This window comes from Centrocercus urophasianus, unplaced genomic scaffold, assembly GCF_019232065.1.
Source record: "Centrocercus urophasianus isolate 14NV4802_14NV808 unplaced genomic scaffold, USGS_Curo_1.0 seq_2, whole genome shotgun sequence".
Classification (NCBI taxonomy): domain Eukaryota; kingdom Metazoa; phylum Chordata; class Aves; order Galliformes; family Phasianidae; genus Centrocercus; species Centrocercus urophasianus.
Window position 1 is genome coordinate 7,400,767 of NW_024884755.1, and position 20,936 is coordinate 7,421,702.

A 20,936-nucleotide genomic window follows, 5' to 3' on the forward strand; every position below is an offset into this window, starting at 1 on the left:
GTGATACCACTTGCATTTATTTATCATTTTAGACACAAAAAAAAAAATCTGTAGACTTTTATGTAGTGGCTTCTGCGGCGATCAGCCACGCTGTACTGCCGTAAATAACGAGATACTGCCATCGCGCCGATGGCGGACACCCGCCCTGGACTCCGGGGCCCGGCGCCACCCGGCGAGGCCCGTCCCCATGGTAACGGCAGAGAGGCGGCGGCACGGCGGCAGTACCCCCCCCTCCCCCCAAACCCCCGATCACCTGATCCGCGCCCGCCGGTCACGTGATACGGTCTCCATCGTCGCCATCTTGAAGCGGTGTCCAAGGGGGTGAGGAATTTTTTTTTCCCTCTTTCAAATAAAAATTAACCCCAAGCCGCCCCTCGGTGCCGCAGCCGCGAGCGGCCCGGCGGAGGCCGGCGGGGGGGCAGGTAGGGCGCGAAAAGCGGTCGCGCCAGGCAGGCCCCGGGGCGGTGCTCGGGACCAGAGCCCATGTGCGGAGCGCGGGAGGCGGCAGCTCCCGACAAGCCTCCCCTGCCGGCTCGGTACAGTCCGGCCGCCTCTCGCCCGCCGCTTTAGGGCCGCGCCGTCGGCACCTGCGCGCTATAAAGCGGGGAGCGCGCGGGGATTGGCAGCGGCGCCGTGGGCAGCCACGGGGCAGAGGGCGGCGTGGGGCGGGAAGGGGCATCCTGCAAAGGGACATCCTGCAAAGGGATGGGGGAAATCTGCAGCCGGCCGGCGGCCTTGAGCCGCAGCCCCCGCGCTGCCCCAGGGAGTCCGGCCCAGCGCAGCTCCGCTGGCAGCAGTTTCCCTGCCCCGCGGGTGCAGCCTCGGCGAGAGGCGGCCGGGCCCACAGGTGGGCTGATGCGTGCTGGGATCAGCCATCCCTGTGCTCTCCTGCTGTCCCTCTGTGTAACATAGCAGCAGAGTGCAATATGCATACCCTAAAAGAAAGAACTACTTAACTTCATCAGTATCCATATATGCCATACACAGCTGATAATATACAAGCTGATAATATACAAACATCCAAAGTTCAAACATCTGGAGGCATTCGCTGTTTTCTGGTTTTAGCAGTATTGTGTGGCAACATGTGACTTCTGCGATCTTTCAGCAGTCTTGCCTCTTAATTTCTATTCTGTTTTCAGGTGAAACAAGTAGGGCCAATATTTGCTTGTTCAGAATTATTACTTCGAGGGAATGTTCCAAACACGAACAGTGTAAGTCTGCAGGGTGAGTCTGAGTTTCCCAACAGTTATTGAACTTTTCAATCATAAAGAACTCGAGTCCAAACAGTAAGCTGAGTGGCAAATAAAAATAACTTCTGAGTTAGTTCTGCACAGAATTTTTTTGTAGACCAATATCATGGATGCTTTTGAAAAAAATGATAGTGGCCTTAAGGCTGACAAATTTATAAGACTGGAAATGTAAGCAGCACTCTGCTTATTTACAGTTTGTTGGTACAATTTTAGTAATTTCATTACTAATGTTATTTAGTAATTTTAGTAATTTTACTTATCTTATTAAATTTCAGTAGAAAGCATCTATAGGTGTTGATCCTGCACATATTATCTGTGCGTAAAGTCAGCACCCAACAGCTCTTCCAAAGCCCCATGAATAATAAATTCAAGTTACTCTGGATTAGTTTCTTGGAAGATTTATCTTCACTTTAAATAAATTCGTAAATGCAGATTCTGTTTAAGTACAGAAATACGGTAGCAACCTGCTTTTTATTAGTAGAAGTATTTAACTCCTATTGTGGGAATAATTACAGGTTGTTACATATAGTTCATTTCTTGATGGATTCAAAAGTTCTGTGTTTGCAGACAGAAGTATTAAGGGAAGCGGTATATTATGCTCGCTGTCCAAAAGATGAGGAACAAAAGTATCACATAACCGTAGTCCGTATCTTCTCTAATACTGTTTTTTAAATAAAAATCTGATCATAATGAGAAAGGCATGTCTCAAGGTAACTCGACTTGAATACGAGAAAATCCTTTTTTTGTTGTATTAGATTAAAACAGAAATTGCATGTTCTTGTGTTGAATAGTAAGGTTAGATGTATTTTAAAATCAAAACACTTGTGCTGCTTTCCTGTACAATAAAGGAATTTATTGCAGTTTTTATTTAAGTTCCTTTGAATGTGAATTCTTTTTCTTACGCAGTAACAGAAAGATGTTTCATTCATACCCACAGTGTTGCCTCGGCAAATAAGTCTGCAAATCTTCTGTTTGCACCGAGCAATCTCATAAAGCCTTCCAGCATTATAACCAAAGTTTCCACAACATTGTTGCATCTCCTGTAATGTGAAAATACAAATGCATTATTTACATTAGTAAAAACAGCTTTCTGACACACACAGTGCTGCCTTTGGTAACAGATCCCTGCTGCAGCTGCCTCTGGCACGTCTCTGGGGCAGACTCTTTATGCTGCATATGGGCAAAGGAAGGCTTTTATTCCTATTTATTTGCCAGAGTAAACAATGTTCTCTAGAAATCACTTATCAATTTTAAATTCCAGCTAAATACTAGATCAAGAAGTAGAAAAGAGAGGATTTAATAGGTCTTTAGGCCAGTTGTAGAAGTTCTAATTTGGCCTGTGTGTCTTTCTCGTAAAAATAGAAAAAAAAATCATCATGAAAGAACGGGGGATAAAGTTTCAAGGATAGCTGGTAAAAGAAACAACTGGCATTCTTTATGCTCTTATATTTTATACATAGTATATAAAGTATAAATTGTGTATTAAATATTTATATGTATAGCAGAAGTTGTATCAATTATTTTCAGACATTTTTTCAGAAGTAAACTACACTGGAAGACTTTCTGTCCAGCAGAGCCATCCCTACCCTGCAGTTTTGACCACATCACAAAGTATCTTTTCATGTAAATTTTTACATATTGGCTTCTAACTTAACCTCCATCACTACCACATTAACTGCCTGTAGTTCATAGATATGTTTGAAGGAAGTGTAAGTGGAAATAGCTACTGCCTTTAGCTTTCCCTCAAAACAGAAAAATAAAATCCTAACTTTAGTACAAACTGATTTTCCCTACAATTAAGGAATTGTAGGAAAAGCCACAACTGCTTTTCTAGAAAATAACATTTATAGTAAGTATAATTTGAAGTTGAATGGCCTTTAATATAGTCAGGGTGAAATGACTAATGTAATACCAGAATTAACCATAATAGAAATACCAGAATTACTCATTTACCTATTCAGTAGACATAAGTGTATCAGATGAGAATGTTAGGAATACATTTCCATATCATATCATATAGCTTAAAAATACAAATCTATCACTTCCTGTTGATTAGTCTATTTTAGTATCCAGTGTAAGAAAAATACAATAACTCTAACAATGATAATGAGTTTATGCTGGAAAAATATTTGTCTTGCTGTTATACAACTTGAAGAAACACAGAGGCTGTTTTGGAAATACTCTGTGCAACTGTTTTGAATAACATCTATATTATCTACTTAATGTTCTCAAAATATTTGGCTATTTTTATCACCTTTCTAGAAGCTTTTATAAAGTTAGTGGGTTCTATCTTCTACATTTAGTAAAGAAATTTAAATAGTACTGGATTGTATTTTTATTATTGTGTATATTTTTTAATATTTAATATTTTTCTCCCAGGTATTATGGAAGAAGGAAGTAGCATTGCAGTATTGATGCCAAATATTGGAGAACAGGAGGCTGTACTGATTTCTGAAACAGTCATTGGCCCAACATTGCAAAACAGTGAAGATCAGAGAAAATGTAAAACTGATCCATTAATCCATGTTATCCAGAAGCTAAGCAAAATAGTCGAAAGTGAGAAATCACAAAGATGCCTTTTAATAGGGAAAAAACGTTCCCATTCTGACGCTTCTGCACAGTCCTTTGATACAGATCTTTGTGAAATCCCAGCTAAAGCAATTGAGCTATCTGTTATTGCTACTAAAAAGACTGAAGAGTTAAAAGCTGACTATTTTGTGACTGAATGTCTTCCACAAAGCAAAAAGAAGGTGACGTGCTACCAGTGCAGTCTATGTAAATTTCTATCACCTTCTCTCTTAACGCTGCAAGAACATATAAAACAACATGGGCAGAAAAACGAAGTGATACTGATGTGCTCAGAATGCCATTTTACTTCTAAAAACCAAGAAGAACTTGAATCTCACTTCCAAAATCACCATGAGAATGAAGGTAAAAATAGCATCCAGACAAACGTGCAGCGGTGTGTAAATGCGTCAAGTTCATTTTTGCAAGGGACAGTGGAAGGAAATGCCAAATCAGGGGCTGGAAATACAGAATGTAAAGATACCACTCAGTCTAGTCACATATCTGAAATGGGTAGGAGGAAATGGTATACTTATGAGCAGTACGGCATGTACCGATGTTTGATTTGTCGGTACACCTGTGGTCAGCAACGAATGTTGAAAACACACGCTTGGAAACATGCAGGTGAAGTTAATTGTTCCTATCCTATCTTTGAGGAAGAAAATGAAACTGCCAACTTGTCAGAGACAGCTGTAACTCATACACCTCATAGCATGGATCCAGTTGTTCTTTCTTTGGAAAACAATGAACTAGATATCCATAGTGAACCTACTCTTCAGCTTCAGATTTGCAATTCTGAGCGATTGTCGTGCAAATCACCAGTAGGAACAAATGTAAAAGAGGATGAGATGATAAATCAGTCTGTAGTGCATTCTCCTACTACAGAGGAGACTGTTTCAGATACAGAACAGGATAATTTGATAACTGATAGCCTACTTTCATCAGCACAGAAAATCATTAATTGTAGCCCAAATAAAGAGGGTCACGTTAATGTAATAGTCGAGCGTTTGCCAGGTGCTGAAGAAAGTGTCTTACAAAAGTCTTACTTGATGAACACTGACATTGAAACAGAAAAAAAATTAATCTCGGAGGAATCCCATGTTACCTCTGAAGAGCCCAATGGAGTTTATCATTCAGGTGAAATCCAAGAAGTAATAATAGGATGGAATAATACTGAAAAAAAAGACAATGAATTAAGCTCTATAAAAAATGTAACAACTGATGAAAATGCACCTCCTGTACGAAGAAGGACAAATTCAGAGTCCTTACGACTACACTCACTAGCTGCAGAAGCTCTTGTTACGATGCCTATCAGAGCTGCAGAGCTAACAAAGTCTAGCTTGAGGACTTTGACTGGGGAAGACTCTGTGGATGCAGATACAGGGCAGGGAGAGGCTGATGGTCCAGGCATGGCTCGTTCTAGAGTGGTATCCTCACTTAAGAATCCATCAGAGGAGTTTTCTGGCTTAAACCAAAGTGAATGTGCAATAGTTGAGATACAGAAAGAAAGGCCAGAGTTATCAGAAGCACCAATTAAAATGGGCATCAGTATGTCTCTACTCACTGTCATTGAAAAACTGAAGGAGAGGACAGATCAAAATGCTTCTGATGATGACATTTTGAAAGAATTACAAGACAACGCACAATGCCAAAATGCAAACGATGCAAATATTCCAGGAAGTAACCTAGTAGAATATATACCTAATGTAGACCGACCCTACCGCTGTCGCCTCTGCCACTACAGCAGTGGTAATAAGGGCTACATAAAACAACATTTGAGAGTCCATCGTCAGAGGCAGCCCTATCAGTGTCCTATCTGTGAACACATTGCTGACAATAGTAAGGATTTAGAGAGCCACATGATCAACCACTGCAAAACAAGAATGTATCAGTGCAAGCAATGTGAAGAATCTTTTCATTATAAGGTAAAGTTATTTCCTGAGTTTCTCTATAATAGCTAAATAACCTGTTTTCCTGCTTTTTTATAACTGTTGATCCTGCTTTATATCTACATTCATTCTGACATCCTGGCTTCATTTTCATTACTATTGGAGATTATTGCCAGCAGTACTTTCCAGATACACCATTCAGCTATAATTACTTTGCCTTACCCACTGAAATAAACTATCTTCATGTAAGTTATTTTCATGAGAACTGTCTAATGGACATCTTAATATTCTGTTGTTCTGCTAAGGTGTACCAGCTAAAGAAGTGGAAGCTTCAGAGAACTTAGTAGCTGAAACTTTAAGAGAGTGCTCAAACATTCAGAGAAGTTGGAAGTGTGAGCAAAAGTAACAGTAACTGGTGATAATGAGAGAAACTGTGAAACAAATTATTTTCTTTCTTCCTATGTTGTTGTTTGGGGCTTGATGTTCTGTAGAACTGAGATCTGAAGTACAGCATGCCAGAACAGAGTACTGTATTATGTCAGTGTTAAGCATTAGTGCTGGTGTGTGTGTTCCTAAACAGTCAGTTCAGTAATTAGGAACATAGAATCAATGGCAACAGTATATAATCTTAAAACTGAAACTATTGTAGGCAATGATAGTGCAAATTTTCCCCTATTTCCTGTTGTCTAGTCCTAATTTGAAAAAAAAAAAAAAGTAGAGATATGGTAGAAAAAGGCTGCTCCTCCTTCTCTCCAGGCAAGTAGAAACAGTAACAGGCAATAAGAAAATTGAGCCTATTTTCATAAAAGCCATCCTCTAGCCTCTAATCTCATATTGCTTTTGGAGTATAATAATTCTGGAGGAATAACTGTTTGACCCTTCTATATGAGAATGGAGGAAGAAGGACAGAAGGGAAAAGAAAAAGCTTGAGTCAACACGTTGTGGTATATCTGCGTATGAAATGAATATTGATATTTTTCTAGTGAACAGATTTTATAAAAAAGTAACACGAATCACATAGTCATCTCAGTTACAGTCACCAATCCTTTATGTTATTGATTGATGTGTGTTGGTCTTATTTCTAGTAAAACTAACTGAGGGGCAATCTGCGTATACATTAACGTACATATTATTATAACAGTTGTCATTAAATCTTGAGTAACAATGTGCAAATCACTGCAGTGTCTGAAGTAACCGGTGAATGTTTGTAATGTATATTTAAACATGGGAAATTGTGTTTTCAGAGCCAACTGCGAAGTCATGAGAGAGAGCAACATGGTCTTCCAGATATCTATTCAACATCCACGTCTAACAAACTAATAGTTTCCAGTGAAGTAGATGAAAGAGAAGGTACTGCTTATATTGTCACTTGAAATTATAAAACGTTGTCTGGAAAATTGTTTGCTGTTCTTGTAGGCTTACTGTTTTTAAGATCCCTTTTGGGACAAAATGTTTTCATGTCTATTCCTAACCTAAATGCATCTAGATGTGCAAACTTACCATAAATTTTCCATTTTGAGATCTCCTACAGACATTTGTTTATAGGTGGATTTTTTGCATGTGTGATTAGATCCCATATTTCTTCTTTTTGCGAAAACAATTAAAATACTTAACAGATAACTGGTATGGAATATTACTCTATTTTAAGAAAAAAAAAAAAAAATTTCTTTCTTGAACAGCTACAGTATTTGTCAGATAGCCTGAAGTAAACAGAGCAGCCTTTTTTTAAACTCACTGTGTGATAACATAGTTTGATATCAGCATATATATACAACGCTGTCCACTCTGTGATTAGAAATTTCTCTTTAAACTATGAAATGTCCAAAGTTTATTTTAGCTCTAGAGAAGCAGATGTAAGACATTTGAAAAATTATCTGTAGTCGTTACCAGGGTAACAACAGGGCACTTTGTGGATGTTTGATTAACTATGTAATTTAATCATGTTTTTTTTCTGAAGAAAATCCAAACACACTTGATGTGTAAAGATAGTGAGAGAGGGGAAAAACACCCAATATTTGAAGTCTAGGGAAGATGTTTTAAAATCATTGAGTATCCTGTGATCTTAAAATCATTTGAGTATCTAGGACGACCAATATTTAATATTATATTTTCAGTGCATTCTCTCCTCTGGTGGGTTGAATTCCTGAAAATATTTACAACACTTCTTTAGGCAACACTGTAATTTTTAGTGCTTGGCAATTTTAGAGCACTGTGGGAAAACACCAGTAATTATATCACCTCTCAACAACTGTGAGCCAAAATATTTCACATTTTGTGTACATAGCTCTTGTCTGTCCCACCTATGGTCTCTATTCAGAGAACAAAATGCATACTGCAATAGTACATAGATTGCAGTCGGAAACTCTGGATTCTATTCTCACCTTGCTGACATTAGCACAAACACTTGAAAAAAAAGGTACTAACCAGCATGAGTCAAGTTGGATGGCTTGAACAACTAACAATTTGTCCAAAACAATATGGTACGCATCAGAATAAAGTGAGATGCGTAACTGTTGACTTGCATTCTGTTAGCTCACGCTGCGTCTTTTTTCTGGCTTTCAGTGTACAAGTTAGAAAATGAAGATGGCTAGCTGCTTTTGAAGATACTACATTTTATAAAGGTGTTGTTGTTAGATTTTATATCCTGACTTTGTAACTTAACTTCCATGAAAGAGAAGCCTCTGTTCATGAAAACGTCCTGCTTTTAATTGCGTTAGAGATTTTTAAAATACTTATTTTTGCTCATTACTGTCTTATAAATGAGCTACTTCCAAGCACTTTAATTGATTGTTTACCCCACTTGAAATTTAGTAATGTGATTTGAATGAAAACAGTTCTCCTGTTAAAGTTGTATTAACTCATACTTTGGAATGCCTAAATTATTTCAGAACCGATTTATAATCAAATTGCAACACCATTGCAGTACAGCAGTCTCTTGTCAAACAGATGTCATCCCTATAAAGCAACACAAAACAAAGAAGTTTATAGCATAGCAGCTGTTTATGTGAAAGATGCCTGAGCTGGAACAGTTTCATTTCTTGTTTATGAAATAGCTAGTCCTAAAAATCTCTTTATTCATCATGGTTGTACAATAAATTAAAAGGGAGCATGGTGACACTGGATATGATTGGATTGTAAATGTCTAATAATGAAGGAATAGGGTAATAAGCAGAATTACAGGAACACCTGTTACTGTAGCAACAATAAAGACCTGTGGTTTTCATGCTCACTCTCAAGAGACCTGATTTCCTCAACCCAGAAAGCAAGAAAGCCCCTACAACCTCAAGAAATAAGCCATCAGAGGAGGCAGGGGACAGCACTGCTGCTTCATTTCAGCTAGAGATTGTATGGTGTATTATAATTTATGGGCATTTTGTTGGAGGGATAAAACTAAAGTACTGATTGATGTAAATAATTGCTCCTAAGTATGTGCTACTGTGGGGTTAGCCCATTATAACTATGCACTAGATAATATGTTTGCATAACACTTTAAAAATCTCATTAGATACTATTTGCTTTAAGCTTACTAACCAATAAAATATAAAATTCATAACAGAAAGTACATTTAGAAGCTGTTTTTCTAAAGATTCAGCATTAAAGATGGAAAATCTATTCAAGTGGAGTATGCAGTAGCCCAACCTTCATAAAACTCCTGCTCTACAGTAGATCTGCAGTCCAGTGTCTTTGTGTTCATCAGAGCTCTGCATAAATGAAAGAGTAACTGCAGTCTCCAGGGGTAAAATTAAGAATGTTTTGATAATTTGCATTAAATATTTTTTAAACAGCAGTGATTTTTTTAAAGCTGTATGAGAGTGTAGTAGAAAAAATATATCTATATTTTGCTTTAAGAACATTAATGTTGAATTGCGAAGAGTGCACGCTAAGTATTACTTCCATATTGTTTTGTTTTTTTTAAATGCCAGGTGAGTGAGCAATTTGACATGTTAAATTTGAAGTAAAAAGTATTTTTATTTATCTTTGTACATGCAGGATTATTAAATTTTGTTTCAAACTATTTGTGCATTCTGATTGCTGTTTTATTTTACATGACATACTATGGAATTCTTCAGAATAACTCTCTAATCTACATTCCCTACATAATGATTTCAAATGTTGAACCAAAAATGCTAATTTTTTAGTAGCTCTTCACAATACGAAGTGATGGTTTGTGCTGGAGCTGTTTTTCATAGGAGCATGAAGAGTTATGGAAGTTCTTCCAAGATATGAACTTTACTTTGTCTCCCATGCATTACACAATGAACCATATATTTATTTTGGTCCTGGGATGTACTTTAAAGTACTCATCAGAGAAATTCTCCAGGAATCTGTATCAATTCCTTCAAAGCTTCTGTACATAACTGATATTAATGGCTTAACTGTTCACTCAGCTAATAGGAATTTGTATAAAAATGAATTGAACTTGAACAACTTACTTGCAACTGGAAAAGCAGAACTCTAAAACTTAGGTTACTGAACAGGTTAGATGCAGAAAGGAAGCCCTTAGATGTTAATTTGATACTTATTTTGACAGTAGTGCTGATTTAAACAGCTCCAATCTGTTGTTCCTTTGTATTTCTGCTATTTTCTCATTTGAAGAGTGTGGGAAGGCTGCACGATTGGCTGGAGTGGGAAGAAGACCCATATAAAAGTACCATCCCTCCTCCTAAATGTTAATATTTCAGCTGAGATAAGTTACATTGTTCAGTGAGGGAGCAGGAATAGGACTGGTAAAGTCTACAGAGTCATGTCCCAGAAATATTCAAACTGTGCACACACTTGTGGGCACACATTTTCCTGTCTTAAATTAGTCATTAGCCTTTGTCTCTGCAACCATTAATTTTTCAAGAGTCTCTTTCATTGTGGAAGAAAAAAATTTTATTGCAATTGCTTTTCAGTAATTTGGAGAAGTTCCAAATTATTTTTTAATACATCTGGTCAATATCTTTTTTTTTTTTTTTTAAGTCATCTCAGATCCTTCTAAAAGTGGATGATAAAAAGAGTCTGAGTGCTTCACGAGACCTTTTCCTTGTCTTGCCTGTATTTGCCAGTTAGAAACCTATCCTTTATCATCGCCAATCTTTTTTTCTTCATTTGAGTCATTCTCTCACATTTTTTCAACTTTTGCTGTAACCCGGGATTTTCAGCCCAGTGGAGGAAGAATAGAAGTGTTCATACGGAGGAAGAATGTGCCTTCCTTAAACTTTAATAATTCCAGTAGATGGTAGGGCAAATGCTGAACAGCACGGTCAACAAAATACACCTTTATTTTCTCTACATCCATTGCCAGTTTGCTCCAGTGAAGTATTGCCTTTAAAGTTAATTCACGTTTCATAATTTTCAGCTGTGCTAAAATTATCATCTGAGAACTTCGTATAATGCTGGATGCAAATCTTTAAAATTTTATATATATATATTTTTTTTTTATGTAGGAAGTAAGTCTTCAGTTCAGAAACTGTATAGATGTGATGTATGTGACTACACCAGCACAACTTATGTTGGCGTACGAAATCACAGACGAATTCATAACTCTGATAAGCCATACAGGTAAGAGTCTCAGTTATTGCTAAATAATACTAGGCTCGTAGACTGCTTATTTTAACTAAATAGATTACTGTACTGCTTATAGAATTTCAAAGATTTTGTTAAAGAAAGTCGATGCAATAATTTTCCTGCAGCTTTGAAGGAGCCACACTTATGTTTGACTGAAACTAGGTAACTAAGGTAATTAAGATTTGCTGTAATTTCCAGGACATTATGTGAACAGCTTGTTTTCAGTGTGAAGCATCTAGATGTGCAAAGGGAAGCACATACTTTATAATATTGAACTTTGGCCACTAGTAATAATATATATTTAACAAACACCTTTAACACTTTATTTTGGATTTGCCTTCTTGCAAAATGTTCTCCATTGCCATTAAGGCAAACAGCAAGATACACATTTCTTTTTGAAGGAGGTAGGAGTCAAGGTGTGTTCATAATGTATTGGCTTATTCAGTTTGGAAGAGTTCTGCCTGTTGTCCTGTTCTCAGCCCCCTTACCTTTTTTACAGGTTTCAAACAGTATCAGTGCATTTAGGATCAGATACAGCTTTTCTGTAAAGGATGTTACATGGATATATGTAGAAATCTTGATATCCAAAATTGGCTGTAATACTGTATAGTTCAGTTCCTCAGCAGAAAAAATATACTGCATAAATTCCTGCAATTTAAATCTGCTTATTTGCTGTGGATCTCTGTCCCTCTCTAGTGGCTAGAAAATAGATGTGAGTTAATACAATTCTTAGCTTTTTAGCACAAATTCTGGAAACTCATCTTAACACCTGAAAACACTGAGCTCAGACAGGGCCTCTCTTTTTTGGCTAAATTATAAAACAGAAGACATTTTATTTTGATTTGTGCGTTATAATGATATCCAATAACACTGGCCAAAAATTGCAAGATATTTGCTCAGATAACAAGTGTGGAATACAAACAGATTTTTCTTTTTCTCAGAATCTTCCTTATTGCATTATTGGTTACTTGGTGGGGTTGGAACAACAGATCTGTAGTGTCTTACTAACTTCTGAGTTAGACTTAGCTAGCCTGTTTGATCAAGGAACCACTGAAATTTTTCCATTCGTGACATAGACTGCTGTATAGTACATTTAAGCCTACTGATACAGCTTGCTTTTCTTATTATTTTTGCACAAGCCCTTTAGATGCATTTGCAGACCTGGTGGGATACTGAAGCCACAGCCTAAAAACTGTAAAGATGCACTAGTCATGATATTTCTCATTTTAAAACATGTATTCCTTAAGCCTTTCATAATGCCAGATAGCAATCTAACTACATTGCAGCTATTTTTATGCCCACACAAATACTTTATTACTTATTTAACAAAAATTGCTGGAAATTAAACTGTCTATATAGCCTCTAATGATGCGTTTTGGAGATTTGATACCTCCTGGATTCTAATACTGCAAAATTAAATCCTTTCAATAATAAAGTGAGTAATTTCAAGCTAAATGTCCTGCAGTCTCAATCTTTTTCACCCTGTAAACCAAATTTAATAATGACTGGACGTTTTACCATTTGAAAATAGAAACAACTGAAATCCTGATAAATATGCAGAATTTTAGCTAATCCTGATGACTTCCATTAGACCTATTTTAATGTTATATATAGGAAGCCTATGTAGCAATGTATTGACATTTATGCATAGCTAAGTACTTTGTGAAGGACTCTGGGATCCAAATGCAGGGATCCTGATCCAGATCAGAACTGTTTTATGTATTATTTTTGTGAAAAGATCCCGTGGCAACAGTCAAAAAATAAAATCTGAGTGTGATGAGACACACTTTGTCTTAGGGCACTTTTTTCTAAACGCGTTGATCTAGTCCATGACTTTTACTTCAGTTATAATGCTCTGAAACTTAGATGTTTTATTACTTCATAGGAGTTTAGCTTTAATACTGTCGTGAGAAGTGTCTGTTATTGCACAAAGTAGAACACATGTTCTTAAGGGACAATCCTTACTTCTGAGTGCACTGTCTCCCTATAGTTTTTATGGTCACATTCTGCTTTTGCATAACATAGCCAAGCAGCCTACATCATGTTTGCTTCAAGAGCATCCATTACAGATCATAATGCTTGTCAACTTCAGAAAAGGCCCACAAGGTGGACGTGAGGACAGATCATGATCTGTATGCATAGTGATTCTAGCTCTAAGTTGGAGACTTTTTGGGATTGCAAGAGGTTCTCATGGTCCAAAAATTAAAAGTTACATGTCATCACTTAGACTTCTGTAAATGTTGTTAGCCTTTAATTGCAGTCTTTCCAGTTACCTTTGCTTTCTCATAGATTTTGTTGCTGGAATAGTGCTAGCAGTTAATTGTCAGATTGTTGTTGTCTCTTTAGATGTCGAGTATGCGACTTCGCCACCACAAATATGAATAGCTTGAAATGCCATATGAGGCGTCACCCCCAGGAGCATCAGGCAGTGCAGCTAATGGAACAGTACAAGTATGTAACAATTTGGATTTAGCACAAAACTGTGATAGTAGTGATTTTGTAATTAAGATACAAGGCAGAGTTCAGATTATATTCTTTTCCCTCCTACATGCGTTCCTTGTTCCAGTGACTTTTTTTTTTTTTTTGAAAGAAGGAAGGAAAGAGATTTGGTGGGGGATGTCCTTTTTTCTTTCCAAAATGGCATAGTTGCACATAAACTGCTTATTGTAGGAGGCTTCCTGACTGCGTTACCTACAAAAGCACGCTCAGAATTGTCTGGGAGAATGCATGTGCCAAAACCACTTCTAACAACTATAAATTGTTACATTCCAGTGCCCATGAATGTTTTCTGGCTTTGTTTAATATCCTACTCTAGGCACAACCCTGGTAAGAGTCCAGATTTGAATCACACTGCCCTAAATAAAAGTAATACGAGTGGTTATTATGTTAGCCATAATATCATTTTATTTAATATACGTCATATTCTAGATAATGATCCTGAAGTGTAGAGCATCAGACTAAAAGTTGTTGAGTTTCTGCCTTTGATGATGTATGCTAAAGCAGTCGACAGCATTTAGCCCATGCTCTCAGCAAGGTAAATCTGGTAGTAAATTAGCTATTTAAATTAATGCACTTTTAAAAAAAGACTAATTAAAAGGCGTTGAAAACACTGAACTGTTGCTTCATTCACCATGTATCAACCTATGAAGCCCAGTTGTACAAGTTGTGCAGAAAAAATTACATAACATAACGTAATAAAACACCAGCAGAATACATATGCATATAGAATTGATTCAACGTTATTTTTTTAAGTTTGTGTTTTGCAAAATCTCATTTTGGCCTAATGTTATCCATAAGTGAACAGTGAGGTCTTTTATCTTACTTTTAATGGTGGAGTTGTTTTGAAAAAGGGTTATCAGAAATACTAAAATTTAAGATCTGAGGGTGAAGTTGTCTGTTTTTGAAAGCATCTGTTTTATTAACAAGGCTTCAAATTAGAAGGAAAAGGTAAAAACGGTATGTGTGTTCTAAATCAAGTAATAGAGACAAGTTGGGCCTGTTGTTCCACAGCAGGACAGAATTCTCTTCCTACATAAAGGCAGCAATGCAGTGATGTCCTCTAGTGTCATCCCTCTCCTTCACACCGAAAGAACCAGTTTATCATCTCAGAAACACTTGCAAAAAATGCTTCCTCTGTTGTATGTTCACATATGGGAAAAGTCCTGTGGGATTTATTAGGTTTTTTGTGTAAGTATGCAATACATATCGCTACACAAATATTATTTACTTTTCAAGGTTTTTCAGCTGTTCTGCACAGGAGGAGGAAACATTTTTTGTTCTGTCCTGAATCCTGTTATATATTTATCTGATTGCCATTAATAGTCTGAATTTGCAGCTGCTTTTAGAAAGAGAGATTGGGTTATTAGAAAAAATAAAGACGTACAGAATTATTACCTGCATTAAGCATTCGTAGTTCTGTTTAATTTACTGAAGTGTATGCTGAAATCTTGCTCCTATACTAAGTAATTGGAATTGTATACATAAAGTCCTTGCATCCTAAAAGTGTAAATTAAATTTAAGAGGACCAAAAAAATACAGCTAAAATTTGAAAAGTATTTCTCAAACTGGTGTTCCTCAAAAGATAAATACAGTTTAATAACTAGGATTTTTTAGGATGTTATTTTTTCTAAATTTTATGTATAAAAGTCAAACTGAGTTGAAGAACAAGACAGCATACCTTATAGGACATTGTTTTATAGGGAGATAGAAAATTTGTGGTACCCCAACCTGATGGACCACTTTATGGACAAAATGTCACGTGTACGAGTTTCAGCCTGCAAACAGATTCCAGAACCTGACTGGATGCTGCCCTGGGAACCTGCTGTAGCTTATCCTGCTTGAACAGCTGGATGGAGCTGGATATTCTCAAGGGGTGCCTTCCAACTTCTGCAATTCTGTGATCCTCAAATAAACTAATACATGCTGCACCAAGAAAGGTTTCATCAATTCTGTTTAAATTAGCAATGCTAATTATTACAATTTCTGCTTGGTTCAAAACAATGGCAGAGAAAGCTTACTATCTGCCTGCCAGCTGCCATACAGACATACTCCATGTTTCTGCAATCATTAGAACTATTTCATTTTTGCAGTATTCAAATAAATTCAACAGGCCAAATAGCTAAGATTTCAGTTAAATTGTTTAAGAAGTCTAAAAAGCCCGTCTTAAATTCTCAGACTCTATAAATTACATTGTAAAATGAAATTTTGCAAACTTATTTCTCCTAGTTATGAGAATTGATGTGTATCTTGCTGCTTCCTCACCCTTTTGGGAGAAAAAAAAAAAAGAATTACTATTATAGTAAAGCTTAACTTTTAAATGCATCTCTTCTCCTTCTTTTCCTTAGGTGTTCTCTCTGTGGATATGTGTGTAGCCATCCTCCTTCCCTGAAGTCCCACATGTGGAAACATGCAAGTGACCAAAATTATAACTACGAACAAGTCAACAAGGCTATTAATGATGCAATTTCACAAAGCAGCAGGTATGTCAAGTCGCTTTCAAATCTATTATCCAGACCTCTCAAATGATCCAATTCTGATCCAAAGTAAAATTCCCATCAAAAAGCAACTGCTGTACATTTTGATAGTTGTTTTGGTTTCTATTATTTTTTCAGGTTTCAAGGACAGCTTCCTGACAAAACCTTATTAGAAGGCACAGAAGAAAGTACAGTATCTATTCTAGGAAGTTCAGACAGCCTGGTGTCTTTTACAGAGTCTATTAACCAGACTAATAATGAAATTTCAGGTTCTGATGAAAATGAAAAGCCTAATTTGATGAATACATCATGCAGTTTAGAAAAGAACTCCACTCTACCCCATCTTGGCACAGAATACTGTGTTCTTCTCTTCTGCTGCTGCATTTGTGGTTTTGAGTCTACCAACAAAGAAAATCTGCTGGGTCACATGAAAGAACATGAGGGTGAAATAATAAATATTATCCTAAATAAGGACCACAGCACAAATCAGAACACAATCTAGGTAAAGCAGTAAGTGGAGGATAGGGTTTCCTAGAGTGAATATTTACTTTCTTTGCTAATTTTGCCTGAGAAACTAAAGAGAAGAATTGCAAGCAAAACTTGATGATTTCCCATCTTAAGTCCTTGTTTCACTAAGAATATAAAATTTTAACCAGGGATTGATGAATCACTTTAGAGATAAATACTGAGAGCAGGGAAGAGAATAATCCACATTAACCTGTTATTTCTCTACATGGTGCCAAGAATGCAGGATTGTTGCTTTTTTTCCTTTCGTTGACAGGTACTAGTCAGTAATAATGCATTAGTACAGTGTGTTAAAACCCAAAGGTATGAAAGCTTTATACCATCTGAAAAGCTTTGGTGTTTTCCAAATATTTAGGCAAATAACTTTTTTTACTCTCTTTTTTGAAACTGGCATCACACCAGATACAAATTCACAATATGATCTCATCTAACTCAGCCTGGATTCCGGAAGGTAGAGAGGGGAGGTGGGTGAGGACATGTGTGTGCTTGCACATACGCCTAGGCATTTCATCTTCCCAATCTATTTTTAAGGCTTTACAAACTCCAAGCTGTGTTTCAAAAAAGAGTGGTATCCTATCTGTTGATTTAGAGCGCCAGGAGCTGAGTAGCCTAGAAGCATTTTGCTAGTAACTGTTTCTCCAGTGGGATCCTAATAGAATATATCTTTTTAATTGATTGTGTGTGAAAGATTCTTTGTAATAATGACCTGCTGTATGTTAAGGGCTTTATTAACACATTCAGCAGAACTATTTAAAAAAAAAAAAAAAAAAAACATAGAAACAAACAAAAAGCAACACTGAGCATCTCATATATCACTTGTAACTTGCAGTGATTACTTTGCAGTACATGAGCACTGTTTTCTAATGAGATCAAGGTGTTAACAATAATTGCTATGAAGAGATTTTTAAACCTATGTAGATCCCAAGGATGTAGATGAGCATGAGCTGGGATTTTGAGTGATGCCTACATGCTTTGGAGTTCTTTCAAAATCCCCCTGGCTGTCTAAATTGCCCATTTGTGTGGTGGAGTTGTCACTATAGAAATAGTTCATAGAAAGAATCTTCCTACAGAAAGTTATATTTCAAAAAATAAAACATGGCAAACTATTTTAAGCAAAATAATAAAAAACAGTCAGTTGTAGAACAAATTTTGCTAGTTCATAAATATGAATTTATAAAGAGAATTCAGGATTACTTTGTTTTCTAAGGAACACATGGAAGTCTCTCCCTTTTTTTCCCCTGCTAACAGCAGTCTGCAGTAGAAGATGTTAATTTATATGTCAGTTGGGATCAGGCTAATTGCCAGGCAACTTTTTGAGGTTATGTATAAAGTTGGCTATCTAAATTGTTTGGGATATGCATTTCAACTGAATGAAATAGTAGCACTTCTGAATAAGCCCTTTCATAACATGATTTAAACTTTTGTGTGGCTATTTATTTCTGCTTTTAAAGAATGGCAGTAGCACAGAAGCATGCCTAGTTCCTGACATGGGAATGCAGTTGCCTGATTTTTTTATTAGCTTGTTACTTAAAAATGACCTGCTCTTAGAAAAATAGCTTTTTATTTCCCATTTATGCATTTCTGCTAGCAGAAAATAAGCTACAACAGTAAATCCAAGAAGGTGCCGTTTGTACATATGTATGTCCATAGCATACAGTCTGCTGTGCACTGCTGACTGAAAGTGGCAAAGAGGAGAAGAAAAAAACAAGTTTGGTTGCAACTTTACAATACAGCATGAAATCTAAATGCTAGGGCAAAAGGCACGAAGATTCCAGCTACATTTTGTGGGTTTTGTTTGTAAGTGATTTCCTTAGCTTGTTCTTTGGATTAAATATATATTACTTTGTTTATAAATTACCGGAAAGTATATATTTTACTTTAAAATTGGTCATGATATAACATCAAAGCATTTTATAAGGCATTTGAGATACTTTAAATACAAATGTGAAGCAAGTACTATTTTATGTTAAAAGTTATATTTCAGATTTCTACAAGAGGATTTTACATTGAAAAACACGATTTATTCACATCATGTCAGAATGAATTAGAGATAGTTAAAGTCTACCAGTCAGTGTGCACAGAAACCATAGTTTGCCACATTCTTATTTTTGCATAAAGGGATGGTTATATAAGGTTGCTCTGCTAGTGAGAGAGAAAAGGTGAAAAACTTGTATTCACAGACTAAGAAGAGAAGCAAGTAACTTCGAAGTTAACAGTTTAGGTCTATGTTCAGGCCACACTTGCAGCAGTAAGTATAATCACCAAGACTCCTTGTAATGAGAGTAGGAACCAAAACATATCTATTTACAATTGCTCTTTGCAATCTTGTTGCTTTTTTTCTGCTAAACCATGGGTTGCTGCGCAATAGTATCAAGCTAGTTGCCTCTAAAAACTGCTGTTGATCTACCAGTTGCCAACAAATTATTCTTTCCTGGAAACACAAAAGCATTTTTAACTGTCCTGTTGCTTGCTGTTAGTTACCCTCTCACAATTCCTATGGCCTTTATCAGAAGTTCTGCATGTGAAGTAATTATAGGCTTAGTTTCTGAAAGCAAAGTATTTCTCAGGTTATCTGCTTTAGAAAGCATATGGTTGGCTTGGCTGCATGTTATATGAGGGTTTTTCAAGCACATTTCAAAGTCACTAACACTGCAGTCTTCCCCTTTCTTTAAGCTTTTAAAATATTTTTTGGATCTTTTGTCACAGCACTATCAGCTGATCAGCTTTCCTCTTCCTGTTTGTTTCAATGAGGTCTGTGACTTACAGCTTTGATTTTAAATGCCTGTACTTCTACTAATGAGAAAACTTCATTCATACTAGGCTATAATGATAAATAGGTGCATATTTCATCTTTCAGATTTATGCTTGGCCTGGAGAAATGGGATTCAGTCAGAGTTGTTGTATTTTCCTCTTTCAGAAGCACTTATTTAATCATTTTTTAAAATGTACAGTTGGTGCTCAAAGTAACATTTGTTAAGATATATTTAATAGAAATTTACATTTGCATTTGATATTCATGGACATGGGTACATGTATTTTTTTAAGAAAAGGTATCGTAACACTATGGCACTGCTTTTATAGCCAAAGTATAAAAAAAAAATTACAAAACTGACATGTAAAGACTGCAGTTAATGCTGATGCTGTATCTTATTAAATAGGATGACTTCTGTTTTATGAAATTATCCAGCACATTAAGCTGCATGCCTTAAGCTCTCTCTAGGATTGTGTTCCTGATAGAAGACTGTTTGGAACTATGAAGCAAAGTCTGTAGTACTACTTTAACTACCTTCTGAAATACTGTACAATGTTAGAATAATTTATTTTGCTTTACAGGAGTTTGTCACGTATTGACTTTAATATTGTATTTTGGTAATAAACTTTTTTTGTTAAACACTTTAGTCACTTTTATTAGATCTGCATGAAATACTGTTGTATTGAAAAATGATCACTGCACCAATGTTTAGAGAGATGGGAATGGGTTTAAACAAAAAGTATTTGAAATACTTTTATTGCCATTTCACACTATTGAGTCAAGATAGTAGAGTTAATATGTTGAAATAGTTAATAGTACTGATGGTAGAGTTAATACTGTTAACAAGTTTTGTGAAGGTAACAGTGGTGATGAAACATGAGTCTACTGAAACAAGTCACAATGTGAGGGAGCCTGCATGCAGTTATGGAGCGACACTGAAGGACAGAACTGTGCAATCAGATTACACAATGCAGCTAGTGGGAATCTTGTCCCCAGCTTAAATGGAGTGTGTATAACCAAGATGTTATAATTACAATATAATCAAGAGAGTAAGGCAAAACTGTATAACCAAGATGTTATAATTGCAATATAATCAAGAGAGTAAGGCAAAACAGACAATGATCACAAAAGAGAATAAGTGGAAGAGCTTACCCTTGGGTTGAGCTCACCAGAAGATACCAAAAGAGGGGATCTCCAAAAGAGATCCTTCCCCTCTGGTAGCCAGCTCTTAAATAGGTCCAGGAGGGGTGGAGCCTGGCTCCACCCCTTCCGGCAGCACAGGTGAATTGCCTTCAACTGTGCTCCTCTGGCTGACTCATGGCTCACCTCAGGTGATTAATCAGAGGTTCAGGCCATGACTCAGCAGTTCCCATACAGAGTGAAAGCCTTATACTGTGTTTTTTTCAGGCAGGTGATGGACTTGTGCTTATCC

At 36.6% G+C, this 20,936-nt stretch overlaps 1 protein-coding gene across 4 annotated transcripts; it reads left to right on the forward strand.

The window, feature by feature from the left end:
* The first annotated feature begins 266 nt into the window (after positions 1-266).
* ZNF507 (zinc finger protein 507) lies at positions 267-20,143 on the forward strand. Of its 4 annotated transcripts, none has more exons than XM_042821573.1 (8): positions 267-321; positions 1,140-1,224; positions 3,630-5,740; positions 6,949-7,054; positions 11,134-11,248; positions 13,601-13,705; positions 16,099-16,233; positions 16,366-20,143. In XM_042821573.1, exons 3-8 carry the CDS (start codon positions 3,635-3,637, stop codon positions 16,727-16,729), a joined length of 2,931 nt encoding a protein of 976 aa, XP_042677507.1. In that variant the 5' UTR covers positions 267-321; positions 1,140-1,224; positions 3,630-3,634; the 3' UTR covers positions 16,730-20,143. The 4 variants fall into 4 exon arrangements, with proteins under 4 accessions (XP_042677507.1, XP_042677508.1, XP_042677510.1 ...); XM_042821574.1 differs by having other exon boundaries at positions 1,140-1,211; XM_042821576.1 differs by lacking the exon at positions 13,601-13,705.
* Positions 20,144-20,936: the final 793 nt, after the last annotated feature.